Genomic DNA, 17,440 nt, shown 5'->3' with positions numbered 1-17,440 from the left:
CCAGGTTGTGATGTACACAGTCAATACACTCTCTATCGTACACCTGTAGAAATTGAAAAGATATTTGCTGACATCCAATTGTCTGCAGCTTTGAGAATTATTATTGGATACTGAAAAAAATTAGCCGTTCCTTTTGTGCAACGTCGGATCAAGGGCGTTGAGACATTACAGGGTACAGTCACCTCACATTCTTTGTAAGTGATATCAGCCGCTCACTGCAGAGCAGCAATGAGAACTGGATTCATACACTGCACAGAGCTGTTCTGCAGTACATGGTTCATTTATGCACTCAACCCACAAGTGCTTGTAACTTGCAATCATCACCAATTGTGTGGCAAACAAATAGGAGACCAAACGTAAAGGTGCTTCGCAGAATTCTCATTGAAAAGTACAGAATAATGTTTATATGTAGATTATGTATTATTACTGATGAATAAAACATAATATCTTTAGACACTAGCTCTGCTTTAAGGAAAAAATCATGCAGAATGAACTTGACCTAATTCAGTTCCACTCTTCTTCACAGCCTGTTCTGCCCACGGGATATTGTTGAAGAAGCTCTCCTACTCCTCCTAATCAGTGAATCGATGGTAAGCTATGCCATAATGAGATCATAAATTCCAATCTTTTCTCTCGAATCACAAATTTTCCTGCATTTTGACTTGAGCTCACCAACAAACCATAAAGAGAAACTCAGCTGCATTATTAATGGAGAGTCGTTTTAAAGAAAAATAAATGTCTGCGGTTGCAAATCAGCGTCTCTTGGAATAAAATATGTACAGACTCTTTTCAAAGTTTTTATTACTTTCTGTCAAATTAGCTTCATTGTTGTTTTTATTGTGCTAACACAATCACTAGGAGAATTGCCAATATTACCCCGATGTACAAGAATGGAGCAAATCAGAAGAGTGGAAACTATAGGCTGATTAGTCTGACTTCAATGGTTGGTAAGGTTTTAGAGTCCATTATAAAGGATGAGGTTACGGAGTACTTAGAAGTTCACAATAAAATAGGCCGAAGTTAGCATGGTTTTGTGAATGGGAGATTTTGCCTGACGAACCTGCTGGAATTCTAGCAGGACAGACAAAGGAGAGTCAGTTGTTTACCTAGATTTTCAGAAAGCCTTTGATAAGGCTTAAGCCACACGTGAGGCTGTTAAGGAAGATAAGACCCCATGGTGTCAAAGGGAAGAATTTAGCAGGTTGGCTGGATGGCAAAAGGCAAAGAGTGGCAATAAAGGGGCCTTTTTCTGGTTGGCTGCCAGTGACTAGCGGAGTTCCGCTGGGGTTGGTGCTGGGGCCACTACTCTTCACATTGTATATTAATGATTTGGATGAGGGGATCAAAGGCTTTGTGGCCAAGTTTTGCAGATGATACGAAAATAGGTGGAGGGGCAGATAGTATAGAGAAATCAGGGACTCTGTGGAAGGACTTGGACTGGTTTGGAGAGTGGATAGAGAAGTGGCAGATGGAATACAATGTAGCAAAGTGTGGAGTCATACATTTTGGTAGTTGGGATAAAGGCATAGACTATTTTCTAAATGGGGAGAGAGTCCAGAAATCAAAGGTACTAAGGAACTTCGGTGTGCTGGTGCAAGATTCCCAAAAAGTTAATTTGCAAATCGAATCAGTAGTAAGGAAGGCAAACGCAATGCTAGCATTTATTTCAAGAGGGCTGTTATACCAAAACAGGGATGTAATGCTGAGGCTCTATAAGGCACTGGTCAGGCCACATTTGGAGTATTGTGAGTAATTTTGGGCACCATATCTGAGGAAGGATGCACTGGGCCTGGAGAAGGTCCAGAGGAGGTTTATAAGAATGATCCCAGGAATGAGTGATGAGTGTTTGACGGCACTGGACCTATACTTGCTGGAGATTAGAAGGATGAGGGGGCACCTCTGAAACTTACCGAATAGTGAAAGGCTCGGATAGAGTGGATGTGGAGAGAATGTTTTCACTAGTGGGAGAGTGTAAGACTAGAGGTCATAGCCTCAGAATTCAAGGACATTCCTTCAGGAAGGAGATGAGGAGGAATGGATTTTGTCAGCGGATGGAGAATCTGTGGAATTCATTGCCAGAGAAAGCTATGGAGGCTGTCAGTTGATAATTTTAAGGCAATCAAGATTCTTGATTGGTACGGGTGTCAGGGGTTATGGGAGAAGGCAGGAGAATAGGGTTGAGAGGGAAAGATAGATCTGCCATGATTGAAGGGCTGGCTGGCCTAATTCTACTCCTATCACATGACTTTATGACCCTTGCTAAAATATTTGTCATGTGGTGATTGGGGCAACAGAAAATATTTAATTTTTACTTTTGATACCTGCTGTGATTGCGGTCTATCCACGATTTGCACCCTTTTAAGTTCTCTACATTGGTTCCAGCCTTGTTTACTATCTCTACCCTTCTCTTTCTCTGACTTATGTCCTTACCTGGACCCAGCTATCATTTGACGGTTCTGGTCCCGCCAATTGCCCTCACTTTTTCCTACCAATTACAGGTGCACAACCTTTTATCCGACGATCCAAATAACGAAAACCTCCGAATAGCGACATTTTTTCAGTCCTTGAAGAAAGGTCCTTGAAAACGTTCACCGAGGGCGGCCCGCAGAGGTGACAGCGGAACCTCCGGTCGGTCCTCGAAGAAAGGGGAACTAAATCCCCATTCATAAAAGAGAAGGTGAGGGTATATTGCGCGGGAGGGTTAATAATTGACAATCTGCTGCTGCCTGCCCGCTGAGTTAAAAAGTTCCCGCGGTAGACTCACGATACATAGTGTATCGTGAGTCTTGCGTGGGAACTTTTTAACAGCGGGCAGGCAGCAGCAAATTGTCGCTCCCTTAAGTTTCACCCCACCTACACCCCTCTGCTTCCCGGCCATGTGTGTGACCCCTTCCCTCCCCTCTCCAGCTCCCCGCCCATTGCACCGGCGCGGGGGTTTTGCACTGTCTTCACGTCGGAGCTAGTGCCAGTCACCGGAGACGTCAGGACCAACGGGACACCGACCCCCAGGCCCACTGCAAGCACGGAGATCCCAGAGACCCACAGCCAGCAGCAGCCCAGCCCCGTTCCAATTCCAGAGGAACACGCTCCCCGTAGGGACCGAAGCTGATGGTGTGAAAGGTGCGTCTTGGTCTTGAGGTTGCGGATGAGGGGGCGCAGCTCGGGCTGTGACGTCTCCGGCCACCCCCCTGTACAGGAGCTGAGACTGGGAACTGTGGAGTTGTTTGCAGTTGCAGAAGGAGGGGGCAAGGGCGGTACAGTTCCCAGTCTCAGCTCCATTCCAGTGGGGGGGCCGGAGATGTCAGGACCAACGGGACACCGACTGCAAGCACGGAGATCCCAGAGACTCACAGCCAGCAGCAACTCTAGCCCAGCCCCGCTCCAACTCCAGAGGAACCCGGGTTGCGGATGAGGGGGCGCAGCTCGGGCTGTGGGCGAACTGCCACTTGTCGCTGTAGCGGCGCATCGGGGAGCGGGTTCTTGTTGGTCCTGACGTCTCCGGCCGTCCCCTTGGACAGGAGCTGAGAGACGTCAGGACCACCAGAAGCCGCTCCCCGATGCGCCGCTACAGCGACAAGTGGCAGTTCGCCCACAGCCCGAGCTGCGCCCCCTCATCGGGACACCGACCCCCAGGCCCACTGCAAGTCCAGAGATCCCAGAGACTCACAGCCAGCAACAACTCTAGCCCAGCCCCGCTCCAACTCCAGAGGAACCCGGGTTGCGGATGAGGGGGCGCAGCTCGGGCTGTGGGCGAACTGCCACTTGTCGCCGTAGCGGCCCATCGGGCAGCGGATTCCTCTGGAGTTGGAGGGACAGGGAGACACAGCGGCTTTTGAGAATGGTGGGCAATCACTTCCAAAGTTCTGCCCACACAGTCAGTACACCTCTCCTACACTTGTCTCCCGCACTAAGATCATCTCGCAGAGAATGTTCCCAGCCTAACCCTCCCTATTCTCTCCTATTCTGCAAGAAAAAACTACATTGAAGACTCAAACTCGCGATCGAGTAACTGCCGGGATCGAGGCGCAAACTCACGACCTTGCGGATATGAGCCGAGCACTACCACTGAGCCAGCCGTTAAAATCTACGCTAAAAATCTTCCATTCCGAAAGCCGAAAAATTCTGAATTACGAAAAGTGTCTGGTCCCAAGGCTTTCGGATAAAAGGTTGTGCACCTGTATTTACACTCTACTCCATTAGTCTGAAGGAGGTCTTGACCCGAAAAGTCAATTTTCCTCCCCAGATTCTACCTGGCCCACTGAATTCTTCCTGCATTTTGCTTTTTATTGCTAGTCAATAAGCTTAGTACAAATAGACACTTGTGACATACTGGAGGATGCAGTGCAGAATTATATCCCAGAAACTGATTTCCGACTGTTGACTGTTGTGTAAAAGGTTCTCCACTAAACATTAAGTTGGTATAATCTGTTGATGTTTTGTTGCTGAGGGCACTGACTTCAGCTGTGGGAGGAAGAAATGTGTTTAAAAAAAATGGAAATAGTAGTACATGGCATAACTAGGTATTGATATTACAATTCATAATATGAAAAATCTGGACATTGAAATTAAACCTTAAAAATACGGCGTGAAAACAGGCCCTTTGACCCACTGGGTAATCACCAACCAGCGACCACCCATTACACTAGCACCAGCCTGCACACAAGGGACAATTTACAATTATTGAAGCCGATTAACCTACACAGCTGCATGTCTTTGGAGTGTGGGAGCCCCCAGTAGAAACCTACACAGTTACAGGGAGAATATACAAACTCCGTATAGACAGCACCCACAGTCAAGATTGAACCCAGGTCTTTGGTGCTATAAGGCACCAATACCAACTCTACCTCTTCGCCACTGTGCTGCCTCTGCAGTATAACATGCAATATAAATATACAATTCAATTGTTCTTTATTATCATATGTACCAAGGGTCAGTGATATTCTTTTTTTTGCTTACAGTTCAGTACATTATTACTATACATAAACACAATCCCAGATTAAGTACAAAGTATATAGAAATAACCCATTGAGACAATATAGACGAGTTGTTAAGTTTGGCATTATTTTCAAAGTCCAAGCTGTGGCTGGCCATAAAGGCCCGTTGCAGCCATCGCCTCCATCTGGATTGTCCAGCGAACCGTCATTCCCAATCTAACGCTATTGGGCAAAGTAGTCAAACAGAGAGGTGAGAGAGAAAGTGCATATTTAGCTGGGCAAAGTGAAAGATGATTTAAAAAATAACATTTAATTTTTGACTTGATAGTCAGATGAGAGTTGAAACTCACAAGCAAATGCCAAGGCACATACCACTAAATATTACAAGGATGCCCGGATTTGGAATCATTGCATAAAAGGCAATGACTTAATGTGAAAATGGATTGGACTGTGGGGCTATTGCACTGGATCTTGTTTGTTATGAGACAAATTGAAGATAATTATCTGCCACTACCTTTAGATGATGCTGGATGAATAACATTCAATCTGAGATAACTTTGTGTTTATTGAGCAAAGGTTGTTTCATTCCTTAGTGCCTATCCATGTTACTGTTTCAAATACAACATCTTCAAAAACAGTTGCTTTAGGAATTTTGATTATGTATGTATTTACCACTCAGTTAATTAATTGATTGATTATCTAGTTGGGGATGTGGTGACTCCCTTTATCTAAGTATAAGTATAAAGTTCACACCATGTAAATAGCTGCATTCATGTTGAATAGGACACATTTAGTGGATACTTGTGGAAACAAAGTTTTGGCGATTATTATGGAGGGATTGAAAGGACAAGGCAGGAAGCTATTCTATGCCCTGAATTGTAATTAGACCCCACCTGTAGTAGAAATGTGCTTCATGCATTTGTGTAAAGTTGCAAAAGATGATGCTGACTCTTGTAGGTTTTCTTTGGAAAAAGAGGTGATGCTCTGGAGATTTTAAAATTATTGAAGTGATGTGTTAGGCAAATTTAAAGAGGATATTTCCAATGCAAAACCAGAGTCCATTAAGTTATTAATAACTTTAGTGCCAGCATGTAAAATAGTTGACATGACTAGCATTGAGGGAGCTTAATAAAAAAGTGGATGTAAAGAAGCAGATAAAGTTACCTGCATGGACCAAGGGCCCTGCATCGCCTGTGTTTATTTCAAGTTATATTTATGCACTTCTATATATGAATTGCCACCACAAAGTTAACTTGAAAGAATGGAGAAATCAATTTTGTATTTCATTCTCAGAAGTTGGGTATTGCCCTTGCCTTAATTAGCAAATGCTTGCTGCTTCTGTCAGTGATTTTTATTTTAAATCGGATTGGTGCTAGTGTATTTTGGCTTGATTGTGGAACTGCTGATGTGCTCTAGTCAGGATTTCTCTTTCAGAAAAATCAATTACAATTGATCCAAACTGAAGAAAGGATCTTTTCAATCATGGTGACTGCCTCTAAGTATTACCCATTGATTTTTTTTTCAGGGCAATGTATTGATTAAATAAAATTGCAGCAGATGCAAAATGTCATGGGTTACTGACTAAATTACTGCAGATGAATGCAATGTTGTCACTACACAGGATGCTAATGCATTGATTATTTATATGTATATAATTTCATGATCTAATGCTGTGGAGAACAGTAGAGTCATCATTTACAGAAGAACCATTCCATCCGTTCTTTCCATGCTGCACAAAAATCGAATTATTCGTCACTCCTGCTTCCTTCTCTCTGTAATCGCGTAGGTGTGGTTGTTTAAGCAACATTTATCTCTTTAAATGTAATTAATGTCTTTTGCATCTACCAGCCTTTCAGGCAGGAAGTGACAGGCTTCAATTATTCTTTGGTTGAAAACATTTTTCCTTGATCTCGCTCTTTCTCATCTCTCTGTCATTTAACTTAAATCTATATCTCCAAGTTGTGGACCTCTATGTGAAGGGAAATAAGTCCTTCCTGTTCACTCCAACTCGGTGTGGCATGATTTTGTACATGCGAACGTACAGTACATACACATTAAGAACAGGAGCGGCCCACGTGTGCCCTGCTGCCATTCAGTGCAATCATGGCTGATCTGATCATAATCACAATTCCGCACACCTGTCTATCCCTGGTAACCTTTCACCCTATTGCTTGTCAAGAATCTATCTATTTCTGCTTTAGAAATATTCAAAGGTTCTGGAGACACAGGAACTGCAAATGCAGGAATTGTGAGCAAACCACAAAAGTGCTGGAGGAACTCAAAAAGGTCAGGCAGCATCTGTGGAGGAAAATGGACAGATAACGTTTCTGATCGGGACCCTTCTTCATAGTGAAAATCTGTTTCCACCATCCTTTCAGGGAGAGAGTTCCAAAGACTTTCAACCCTCTGAAAGAAAAAAAAAATCTCCTCTCTGTCACAAATGGGTGACCCTGTATTTTAAAATAGTTACCCTAAGTTTAAAATTCCGCTATGTGGAATCCTCACCGCTTCCACCCTGTCAAGATTCTACAAGGAGGTTCTACTGAGACCACACCTGGAGTATTGCGTACAGTTTTGGTCTCCTAATCTGAGGAAAGACATTCTTGCCATACAGGGAGTACAGAGAAGGTTCACCAGACTGATTCCTGGGATGGCAGGACTTTCATGTGAAGAATGACTGGATAGACTCGGCTTGTACACGCTATAATTTAGAAGATTGAGGGGGGATCTTCTAGAAACTTACAACATTCTTAAGGGATTGGACAGGCTAGATGCAGGAAGATTATTCCCGATGTTGGGGAAGTCCAGAACTAGGGGTCACAGTTTAAGGATAAGAGGGAAGTCTTTTAGGACCGAGATGAGAAAATCATTTTTTATACAGAGTGGTGAATCTGTGGAATTCTCTGCCACAGAAGGTAGTTGAGGCCAGTTCATTGGCTATATTTAAGAGGGAGTTAGATGTGGCCCTTGTAGCTAAAGAGATCACGGGGTATGGAGAGAAGGGATGGGATACTGAGTTGGATGATCAGCCATGATCATATCGAATGGCGGTGCAGGCTCGAAGGGCCGAAGGGCCTACTCCTGCACCTATTTTCTATGTTTCTATGTTTCTAAGATGATGAAGTTACACTTCAATTAAATCTCCCTTCAGTCTCCACTGTGATAAGAAAACCAGCACCTTAAATTCAGTCTCCTCCCCTAACTATATTCACCAAGCCCTGGCAGCATCCTTCTAAATCTTCTCCATGGTGCGACCATAACCTTCATGAAGGGCGATGCCCCAGACTGTGCACAGTACTCCAGGTCTGACTTCACTAATGTTGCATACTTAGACCACTAAAGACAAGGGACACAGTACTGAGTAGGCTGTGCAGTCCCAGGAGGCCAGGCATGGCTGAAGCTCCCAGGGGGCCGCATCGAAAGCGGAGCCAGTGATGATGGACGCGATGGCAGAGCAGCAAGGGGTCTAGCCTAACGCGTCCTCGAGATCAGCTGTGGGAGGCAGCCCTGGGGAAAAGGGTGAAAAGACATGTCTTCCAAGGATGGAGATGGCTGAAGGCCCCGCAACAGCCTGGGATTTGCCTGGAACAGGTACCGCTAGGGTTGCCAACTGTCCCGTATTAGCCGGGACATCCCGTATATTGGGCTAAATTGGTTTGTCCCGTACGGGACCGCCCTTGTCCCATATTTGACTGCTACTACTCGGGTCAAGAGGACTGTAGGGTCGGAGCACCGCGTCCGGCCCCGCCTCACCCATCCCGACGTAGTGCAGCCCATGGAGTGCAGCAGCAGCGCTTCGCCTGTGGCCCCGCCGGGTCGACAGCCCGGCCAGCTGTCCGACCTACGGACCTTCGCTTACAGCTGACACCATAACCCCTCCTTCTCATGGCTGATCATCGGTTCATGAGTTGAATGGGGTGCTGGATCAAAACTCCTCAGCTGGCCCGCCGGCTGGGCTTTGTGTGCAGTCCAGCTCCCGGGCAACTCATCATTCACCCAGCCACGGCCGAGTCGGTCAACGAATTGCCGTTGGGAATTTGTTCCTTATACCCCTGTCCCACTTAGGAAACCTGAACTGAAACCTCTGGTGACCTTGCGCCCCACCCAAGGTTTCCATGAGTCACCAGAGGTTTTGGTCACTCGCCTGGAAAGCCTCGACCGAAGTGTGAGCTGCATCTACTGACCAAAGATCCTACAGGATCTTTGCTACGGACCGCATACACACACACAAACACATCACGAAGATGGGGGCCAGGGACAGCGGAGGAGCGCTGTCTGCACGATGAAGAGGAAGGTAAACGGCTGCCACAGAGCACGGTAAGTCCTTTAGAGAGCGCGGGAGGGGGGGAGAGAAGGGGGAGAGAAGGGGAGAGAGAAGGGGAGAAGGAGAGAAGGGGGGAGAGAGAGGGGGGGAGAGAGGAGGGGGAGAAGGAGTGGAGACAGTTTTAAGAAGTTTAATAAAGTTAGCGGGCATTTTACCTTCTGGCGGATCTTCTAGGTCCTGAAAACTCCAATGAGCCAATCAAAATGGCCGGTCAGCGAAGGAGATGGCCTTCGACTGCCTGTAAGTAAATAGCGACCCCACTCCAGTGGCTTCGACCAAACGGCAACCTATTTTTAGTCGAGGCCGGTTTTGATTTTGTTGAAACAATCGAAGGAACATCGAAGATGCCTAGACCATGCGGAAACCACTTTCTACCATTAGGGAGAGTGACCAAAACCTACAGGAACCTCATGGAAACCTTGGGTGGGGCGCAAGGTCACCAGAGGTTTCCGTTCAGGTTTCCGAAGTGTGACGGGGGCATTATTTTGATCTTTTGTCCCTTATCTGGAAGTGAGAAAGTTGGCAACCCTAGGCATCGCTTATAAGAGCCAGTGCATAGCCTTTGAAAGTTGCGCCAAAACATGGCACCTCTTGCACATGGCCTCTGTAGACTATTTCTGTACATTTGCTTCCAGGATTGGGTATAAGGCAATACTCTACTGGACTGTTTGTACGAAAAAGATTCTCGCTGTGTTAGCGCTTCACACATGTGACAATAAAAGCACCATTGAGCCTTTGCATCCCTCTCTGATTGATTTGTCTCATTTTCCTTTTCTCCATAACACTGAAATTTTCCTTTTTTAAGTATAAAGTAAAACTTTTCTTTGTAAGGTTTCAGGCAGTAGTTGTCTTAAGTCTTTTTGAAAAAACAAGTGGCTCTGATTCTTGGTTCTATTGCCATTTAATTATAAATTTGTGTTTTCTGGTTTCCCATCCTAATGCTTCTGAAAATAATTTATCTTGTATATTCTGTCAATGTACACTAAATTTTTCTGCTCTAAGGAAAACAGTAATTTATGCAATCTTTCTTATAATTAGTTTGACGCGGGAATCAGTGACATTTACTGATCAATTCAAGAATATCAATTGAGTTTAACCAGTAAAAAAAGTTTTGATGAGGTGTAGGTGTAGCTACAGTGATATAATTTTGCCCACAGGCACTAATTTAAAAAATGCTTTACTTGCAGGTACTCGCAGTACAGAGGTGAAATTACTTTGCTTGTGTTTATTTACTCCTTCCACCATTTAATAACCAAGGAAGCAAAACATGCAATATTGTCATTAAATTATAGAAAATTTGGCTGTGGTTCATAGGTGTACACCACGTTAATGGATGCCTCAAGATCAAAAGTCCTACCATGTTGAAATAAGGTCCCGACCCGAAACGTCGTCTGTCCATTCCCTCCACAGGTGCTGCCTGACCTGCTTAGTTCTTCCAGCATTTTGTTTTTTGCTGCAACTCTGTTAGATCACTTTTTATGCATGAACAGATCTGCAACACATACTGAATTCTAGTTTGCCACACGTGACTCATAGCCCATGTCTTTGCCTACACTGGATTATTTGAGTTAGAGAATTATTTGAGTTAGCTCATGTCTTTGTCAACGCTGTCATTTTTTCTTAGAGAAAGACTTCTATTTACCATGGTTCACATGCATATGGTGTATCCTATATACTTCATGCCACTTCAGCATTGTTGTTGCCATGTGTCTTCAGTCCTTGTCCTTGTTAGTATAGAGGTCTCAGACTATGAAGTGCTGTCAGAGGCATCTAGGCCAGTTATTGAAGTGCATTTTGCCAATAGCACAAACTGCTATTGCAAAAAGCAGGCATTAAGCCATCACATTTCAAGGTTGCAATCCACATATAACTGAGCTGAGACTCATCTGATCTCTCCAAGATCTTACATACTCTTGTCAATTCAAATTTCCCTATTTCTAATTGTTGGTTCAGTTGTGTTTCCACACTTCTTTTTCACATCTTCCTTGATGGGAGTGGGGAGAAGAGAGAGTGACCAGGGTTAGACTCATTCTTGATTATGCTGGTGGCCTTGCTGAGGCAGCGTGAAGTGTAAATGGAATCAATGGAAGGGAGGCTGATTTGTGTGATGGTCTGGGCTGCATCCATAACTCTCTGCAATTTCTTACGGTCTTGGATGGAGCTATTCCCAAACCATGCTGTGATGCATCCCGATAGGTGCTCCAGTTTCCTCCCACACTCCAAAGATGCGCAGGTTTGTAGGTTAATTGGCTTCTGGCAAATTACATTCAATCATTTCAGCTGCCATGGTGTAATTTAAACAGTTATCCCTCGATTTTTAGTCAAGGCTTCAGATTATTCGACCAGTAACTTAAACCTACTATTCCTGAGGTCTTCAACATACATTAATATAAATCTAGTCAAAGCCTATTTGCATCTTATGGTTAAAATAATGTGTTTTGAACTTTTTCTCTTCCTAATTGTTAATTAGACAAAATAATGCTCAATATAGAACTTTTTAGGCATCCCATCACCAATGGTTCTTCTTCATTACAGGTGCAATTAAATTCTTTTTTTGCATATATTTTAGTAAAGTATTACTATACATAAACACAATCTTAGATTATGTACAAGGTGTATAGAAATAGTCCACTGAGACAATGTACAAGAGTCACCAGGTTTTGGCGCCGTGTTCCAAGTCCAAGTCAAACTCCCGTTTCATCAAGTGTGACCCTTTGGTCTGAATTAAGAAATTCTCAGTCCTAGGACAAGTCCTCAAAACTTAAATATTGTACAGTTTCAGCCAATTCATAATTTATTATGACTTTTGTCCCATGCTGAATAAGATCTTCCAATTTAATATGAGGGGCGTGGTTGAGGCGGATATGACAGTGGCATTTAGGAGGTTTTTGGATAGGCACATGGATATGCAGGGAATGGAGAGATGTGGATTAAAACACAGGCAGAGAAGATTAGTTTAACTTGGAATCATGTTCGGCAGAGACATTATGTGCCGATGGGCCTGTTCCTATGCTACTCTGTTCACAGTTCAATCTAAAAAAAAATGCAGGCAACTTTTATTTTATGAAAACACAGATATCTATTTTGAAACATTTTTGCAGGCAAACCGAGATGCTGTAATAAGCCGTGCACCTGACCAGAAGAAAGATCGCACCATCAGCTTCCAGATTGCTTCTGCATTATATGACCTCTTGAGCATTACATTGGGTAGAAGGGGACAGTATGAGATGCTCTCAGAAGTAAGTGGAAAAAATCATTTTTGTATATTTTGAGCAGGAGTACAGCAGTTGACTTAAATGAACAATTTTAATCACAATCACCACGTAGATTATATGAAGTTGAAGCGTGAATCATGGAGTAATTGTGTTGAAAATGTCTATTGTCTATTGAAAATAGAATTGTCTACTGAAAATTTATTTTTATTCATAATTAAGGAGAGGGTAATGAACTGTAAGTTACATAGTTTAACAGAAGGTGCAATGCAAGTGAATGACATGAAGAAAAAAATAGATTGGATTTGATAAGTATGCTTGATACGTTAAGTTCTCTTTCTCGTATCACCCTCCCCAACAAACACATTTAGTCCAAGGTGAACTGTTTGTTGTTTTTTCCAGTAAGTGTGGTTCTACCACTTGAATTTAAACTTTGCTTTTCTGACATGTTCTTCCATAATGTGCATGTAGTTATCTAAGATGGACAACTGGCAAATATGTTTGCCATCAATTCCATCAAGGGCAACACAGTGGCGCAGTGGTAGACATGCTGCCTAACAGCACCAGAGACCCAGGTTCAATCCTGAATACGGGTGCTTTCTGTGCGGACTTTGTACATTCTCCCTGTGGTCACGTGGGTCTTCTCTGGGTGCTCCGGTTTCCTCCCACACTCCAAAGACATGCAGGATTGTATATTAATTGGATTTTGTAAATTGCCCCTAGTGTGTTGGATGTGAATCTGGGATAACATCGAACTAGTGTTGGTTGGCACAGACTCGGTGGGCTGAAGGGTCTGTATCCATGCTGTATCTCTAGACTAAACTAAATTAAACTTATTTTTACAGGACGACCTGGTTGTTTTGTGGGTACAAGCTGCCAAATTTCTGGATCAGTGATCCAGAGACAGAATTCAAATCCAACCTGGGAATTTAAATTCACATAATTATATTGGAAGTAGTAAAGTTATAATCAATAATTATCCCCACTGGATTGTCATTAGAAATCCAAATGGAAACAAAATCTGTCAGTTGGGACTATAAGTGTTGAATGTGGTTAATGCTTAATACTTAGTAGATATTAGTAGAAATTAAGGGATGGGCAATAAAGTCTGCACTGTAATCATATCCACATTCTTTGAGTAAATAAAGAAAAGCTGGAGGATCAGTGTAGACATCTTGCACCCTTTTAAACTCATGCACCGTTGATGTGATTTTATGTTTTTTAGATGTAGTATAAAGATAAAAAGAGAGATTATTAACTGTGAACAAATATTGTGTTACCAATGATGTGCAAGCTGAAACTAATCAAAACTTATCCTTTTTGTCTCAGTAAGAATTTATTTTGTGTGAGGCAAGTATTAGAGTAACAGTGTCGCACAAGACAGAAACATACTCTGTAGCCAACTATATCCAACTGCATCAAATTATTTGCCCTTCTATTGTGTGTTTTGATGGTATCCTTCCATACCTTGCCTGTTCAAATGCCTGTCAAAATGAGTCTTAAATGTAAAAAAGTGATTGTATCTGTCTTCTCCAAATCTGGCAGCAAGTTTCACATCACAACCACTCCATGAATTTCCCCTCAAATCTCCTTTGAAACTCCTTCCTTTCATCTTAAACTTATGACTGCTCATTTTTGATAACCTGCTATAATACAGATTCTCACTACGTACCCGCTATGAATATATAATTTCATATATTTCTATCAGGTAACCCCACATCCTACTAGATTTGTGGGTAAAAAAACAGCCTCTCTCCCCTTAATTAAAGTCTTCTAAACCAGTTAACATACTGGTGAATCTCCTCTGCATTTTCTCCAATGCAGTCACATCCTTTGTACAGTGTGGCAACAGGACTGCATGCTGTATCCAAGTTCAATCCAACTCGTGTTTTGTAAACATAATGCCCCAATTTTCTATGCCTTGACTTGTTTAGGCAAGCATGCCATATGCATTTTGCCATTTTCAGGGAACTACAGACTTGGATCACAAGATCCCTCTGTTCATTAACATTTCTTAGAGCCTTAGCATTTACTCTATATATCATATCCCTATTTTATTTCCAGAAAAGCATCACATAGTTTTTGTGTGGGAAGGTACTGCAGATGCTGTTTTATACAGAAGATAAAATTCTGGAGGAATTCAGTGGGGAAGGCAGCATATCTGGAGAAAAGGAATAGCAGACAAAATGTGTAGGAAGGAACTACAGATGCTAGTTTATACCAAAGATTGACATAAAATGCTGGAGAAGGGTTCTGACCTGAAACGTCACCTATTCATTTACTCCAGAGATATTACCTGATCCGCTGAGTTACTCCAGCATTTTGGGTCTATCATAACCTAGCACTTGTTGGAATTAAATTCCACGTGCCAACATTCTGCCCAATTTTGCATCTCATCTAGATCGCTGCTACAGCCTTACCAATCAAATCTCTAGACATTCACATACAGTTGTTAATGTATAGCACAAGCAACAAGAGTCTGAGTGCAAGATTGTACGTTGTGGGTGACCTGGGGGGGGGTCTCAGGGTGCTCTGGTTTCGGCCCACAGGGGTTTGGGGGGGACAGGTTTGGGGGGAATTGGCTTTAGTAAAATTGCAAATTGCCCCTAATGTGTGTGGGATAGTCTTAGTGTGCGGCAAGACTTGGTGGACCGGGGAGCCCGTTGTGCGGGAGGGGGAGGCAGCACAAGGGGAATGCTTGGGGGGGGGGGGGTTGGGGGTTGGTGAACCAGGGATTGTGCTGGCACCATGGAGGCCAAGTTGGTCCAAGGTCGTGTCACAGGTATACTCTGGGGTGTGGGCAGGGGATACGTTCCACAGAGCTCGGAGGTGTCGGGGGAGCGAACTTGATGATGGACTTTGCACTATGTCCGGCTACGCAGTCATGAGTATAGAGTGAGTACAGCAGGGGGCTGGGCACATGTGCTGATTGTTATCGAGGATGACACATTTTCACCAATACGGACAGACTGTGGTCTGTGGATGAGGAAGTCGAGGATCCAATTGCAGAGGGTTGTGCAGAGACCCAGATCTGAGAGCTTGGTAACCAGTTTGGAGGGTATGATGGTATTAAATGCCGAGCTGTAGTCAATGAACAACAGCCTGACATATGAATTTTTGTTGTCCAAGTGGTCCAGAGCGGAGTGGAGAGCCAGTGAGATTACATCCACTGTTGATCTGTTGTGGCGGTAAGCGAACTGCAGTGCGTCCAGGTTTTTGTCGAGGTACGAGTTGGTTGGCGCCATGATCAACCTCTCAAAGCACTTCATCACCACCGACGTCATTGAGGCACGTCACCTTGCTCTTCTTGGGCACTGGTATTATTGATGCCCCTTTAAAGCAGGTGGGAAACTCAGACCTCAGAAGTGAGAGGTTGAAAATGTCCATAAAAACTCCAGCCAGTTGGTCCGCACAGGTTTTTAAAACACGACCGGGTACACCATCGGGTCCAGGCAGTTTCCTAGAGTTCACGCCTCTGATGGATCTTCTGACGACGGCCTCTGTGACTGACCGAAATACCATCACGGCGAATGGAGGCTCGGGAAGGCACATCAATGTTCTCCCTATCAAAGCGTGCGTAAAACGCATTGAGCTCGTCAGGGAGTGATGCTTCGCTGACATTTGAGCTGCCTCCTGATTTCGCCTTGTAGGAGGTGATTGCATTCAAGCCCCGCCAGTTGCCGAACATCAGTCTCATCCTCCAGCTTGGAGCAGAAGTCCCTTTTGGCCTTTTTGATGGCCTTACCAAGGTCGTATCTGGACTTCTTGTAGACCTCTGTATCTCCAGACCTGAATGCCCGGGATCTGGTGTTCAGAATAATGCGAATCTCATGGTTCATCCAAGTTTTGTGGTTAGGAAACACTCGGAAGGTTTTTGTTGGGATGCTGTCCACACATTTCTTTATGAAGTCTGCAACGACTGTGGCGTATTCATTCAGGTCCGTTGCTGTGTCACTGAACATTGCCCAGTGTACAGACTGCAAACAGTCCTGGAGTGTTCCTCTGCTGCCCCACCCCCCAACCTCCCTGACCAGCTCTATACAATCCTCACCTCTGGGGGTGCGCTCTTCAATTGCTGCCTTGGCAGGAAGAAGCAGCACAGCGGAATGGTCGGATTTACCAAAGTTAGGGCGAGGGATAGAGCGATAGGCATCCTTGATGGTCGTGTAGCAGTGGTCGAGGGTGTTTGGTCCTCTGGTGCTGCAGAAGACATGTTGGTGGAAGTTAGGGAGTGATTTCTTAAGGTTGGCTTTGTTGAAGTCCCCAGCTACGGTGGTAAATTCCTCGGGGTAAGCCGTCTGGTGCTTGTTGACCACGCCGTGCAGCTCCTCCAGTGCCAGACGGACATCTGCCTGGGGTGGGATGTAGACCGCGGTCAGGATGATGGAGGAGACTTCCCTCGGTAGGTAGAAGGGACGGCACTTCATTGCCAGATGTTCGAGGTGTGGAGAGCAGGAGTTGGATAGGACTGCCACGTCTGAGCACCACGCAGAGTTGACCATGAGGCAGACGCCCCCTCCTCTCCCTTTCCCAGATGCCTGCGTACGGTGGATGGAGAACCCTTCAGGCTGGACCGCTGAGTCTGGGGAGCTGGGGGTGAGCCATGTCTCTGTGAAACACAACATAGAGCATTCCCTCAGCTCCCTTTGGTGAAGCAGCCTTACCCTTAAGTCCTCCACTTTGTTTTTTAGTGACTGTATGTTGGCCAGTAGAATGGTAGGGAAAGGGGTCTGAAATCCCCTACGCTTCAGTGTTACCTGTAGTCCTGCCCGACGGCCACGTTTCCGTACTCCATGAAGCCGTCCTCGGTGTTTAAAGGTACAGTACTTGCGAGTCTCCACGAGGTTGGGGATTCCCCTGCGATCGAGAATTCCCTTACAGTCGACACCTCCAGCTCTGTTGCTGCTGGGAGATACTGCCCAGCTGCCTCGATTCCGGACTCCACGAAGGCCTCCCCAGTGTTTACAGGT

At 44.6% G+C, this 17,440-nt stretch overlaps 1 protein-coding gene across 3 annotated transcripts in view; it reads left to right on the top strand.

Moving 5' to 3' along the window:
- LOC129699642 (tetratricopeptide repeat protein 7A-like) overlaps positions 1–17,440 on the top strand; it is a 199,024-nt gene that overhangs the window by 45,232 nt on the left and 136,352 nt on the right. For all 3 annotated transcript variants that reach the window (XM_055639614.1, XM_055639613.1, XM_055639615.1), the window contains 2 exons: positions 527–590; positions 12,360–12,497. In XM_055639614.1, the coding sequence (XP_055495589.1) occupies positions 527–590; positions 12,360–12,497 (202 nt within the window). The remainder of the gene's footprint in view (positions 1–526; positions 591–12,359; positions 12,498–17,440) is intronic.

Source organism: Leucoraja erinacea, chromosome 8, assembly GCF_028641065.1.
Source record: "Leucoraja erinacea ecotype New England chromosome 8, Leri_hhj_1, whole genome shotgun sequence".
NCBI lineage: Eukaryota > Metazoa > Chordata > Chondrichthyes > Rajiformes > Rajidae > Leucoraja > Leucoraja erinaceus.
Note: the sequence above shows the minus strand (reverse complement) of the source record. Positions and strands in the feature narration are given on the sequence as shown.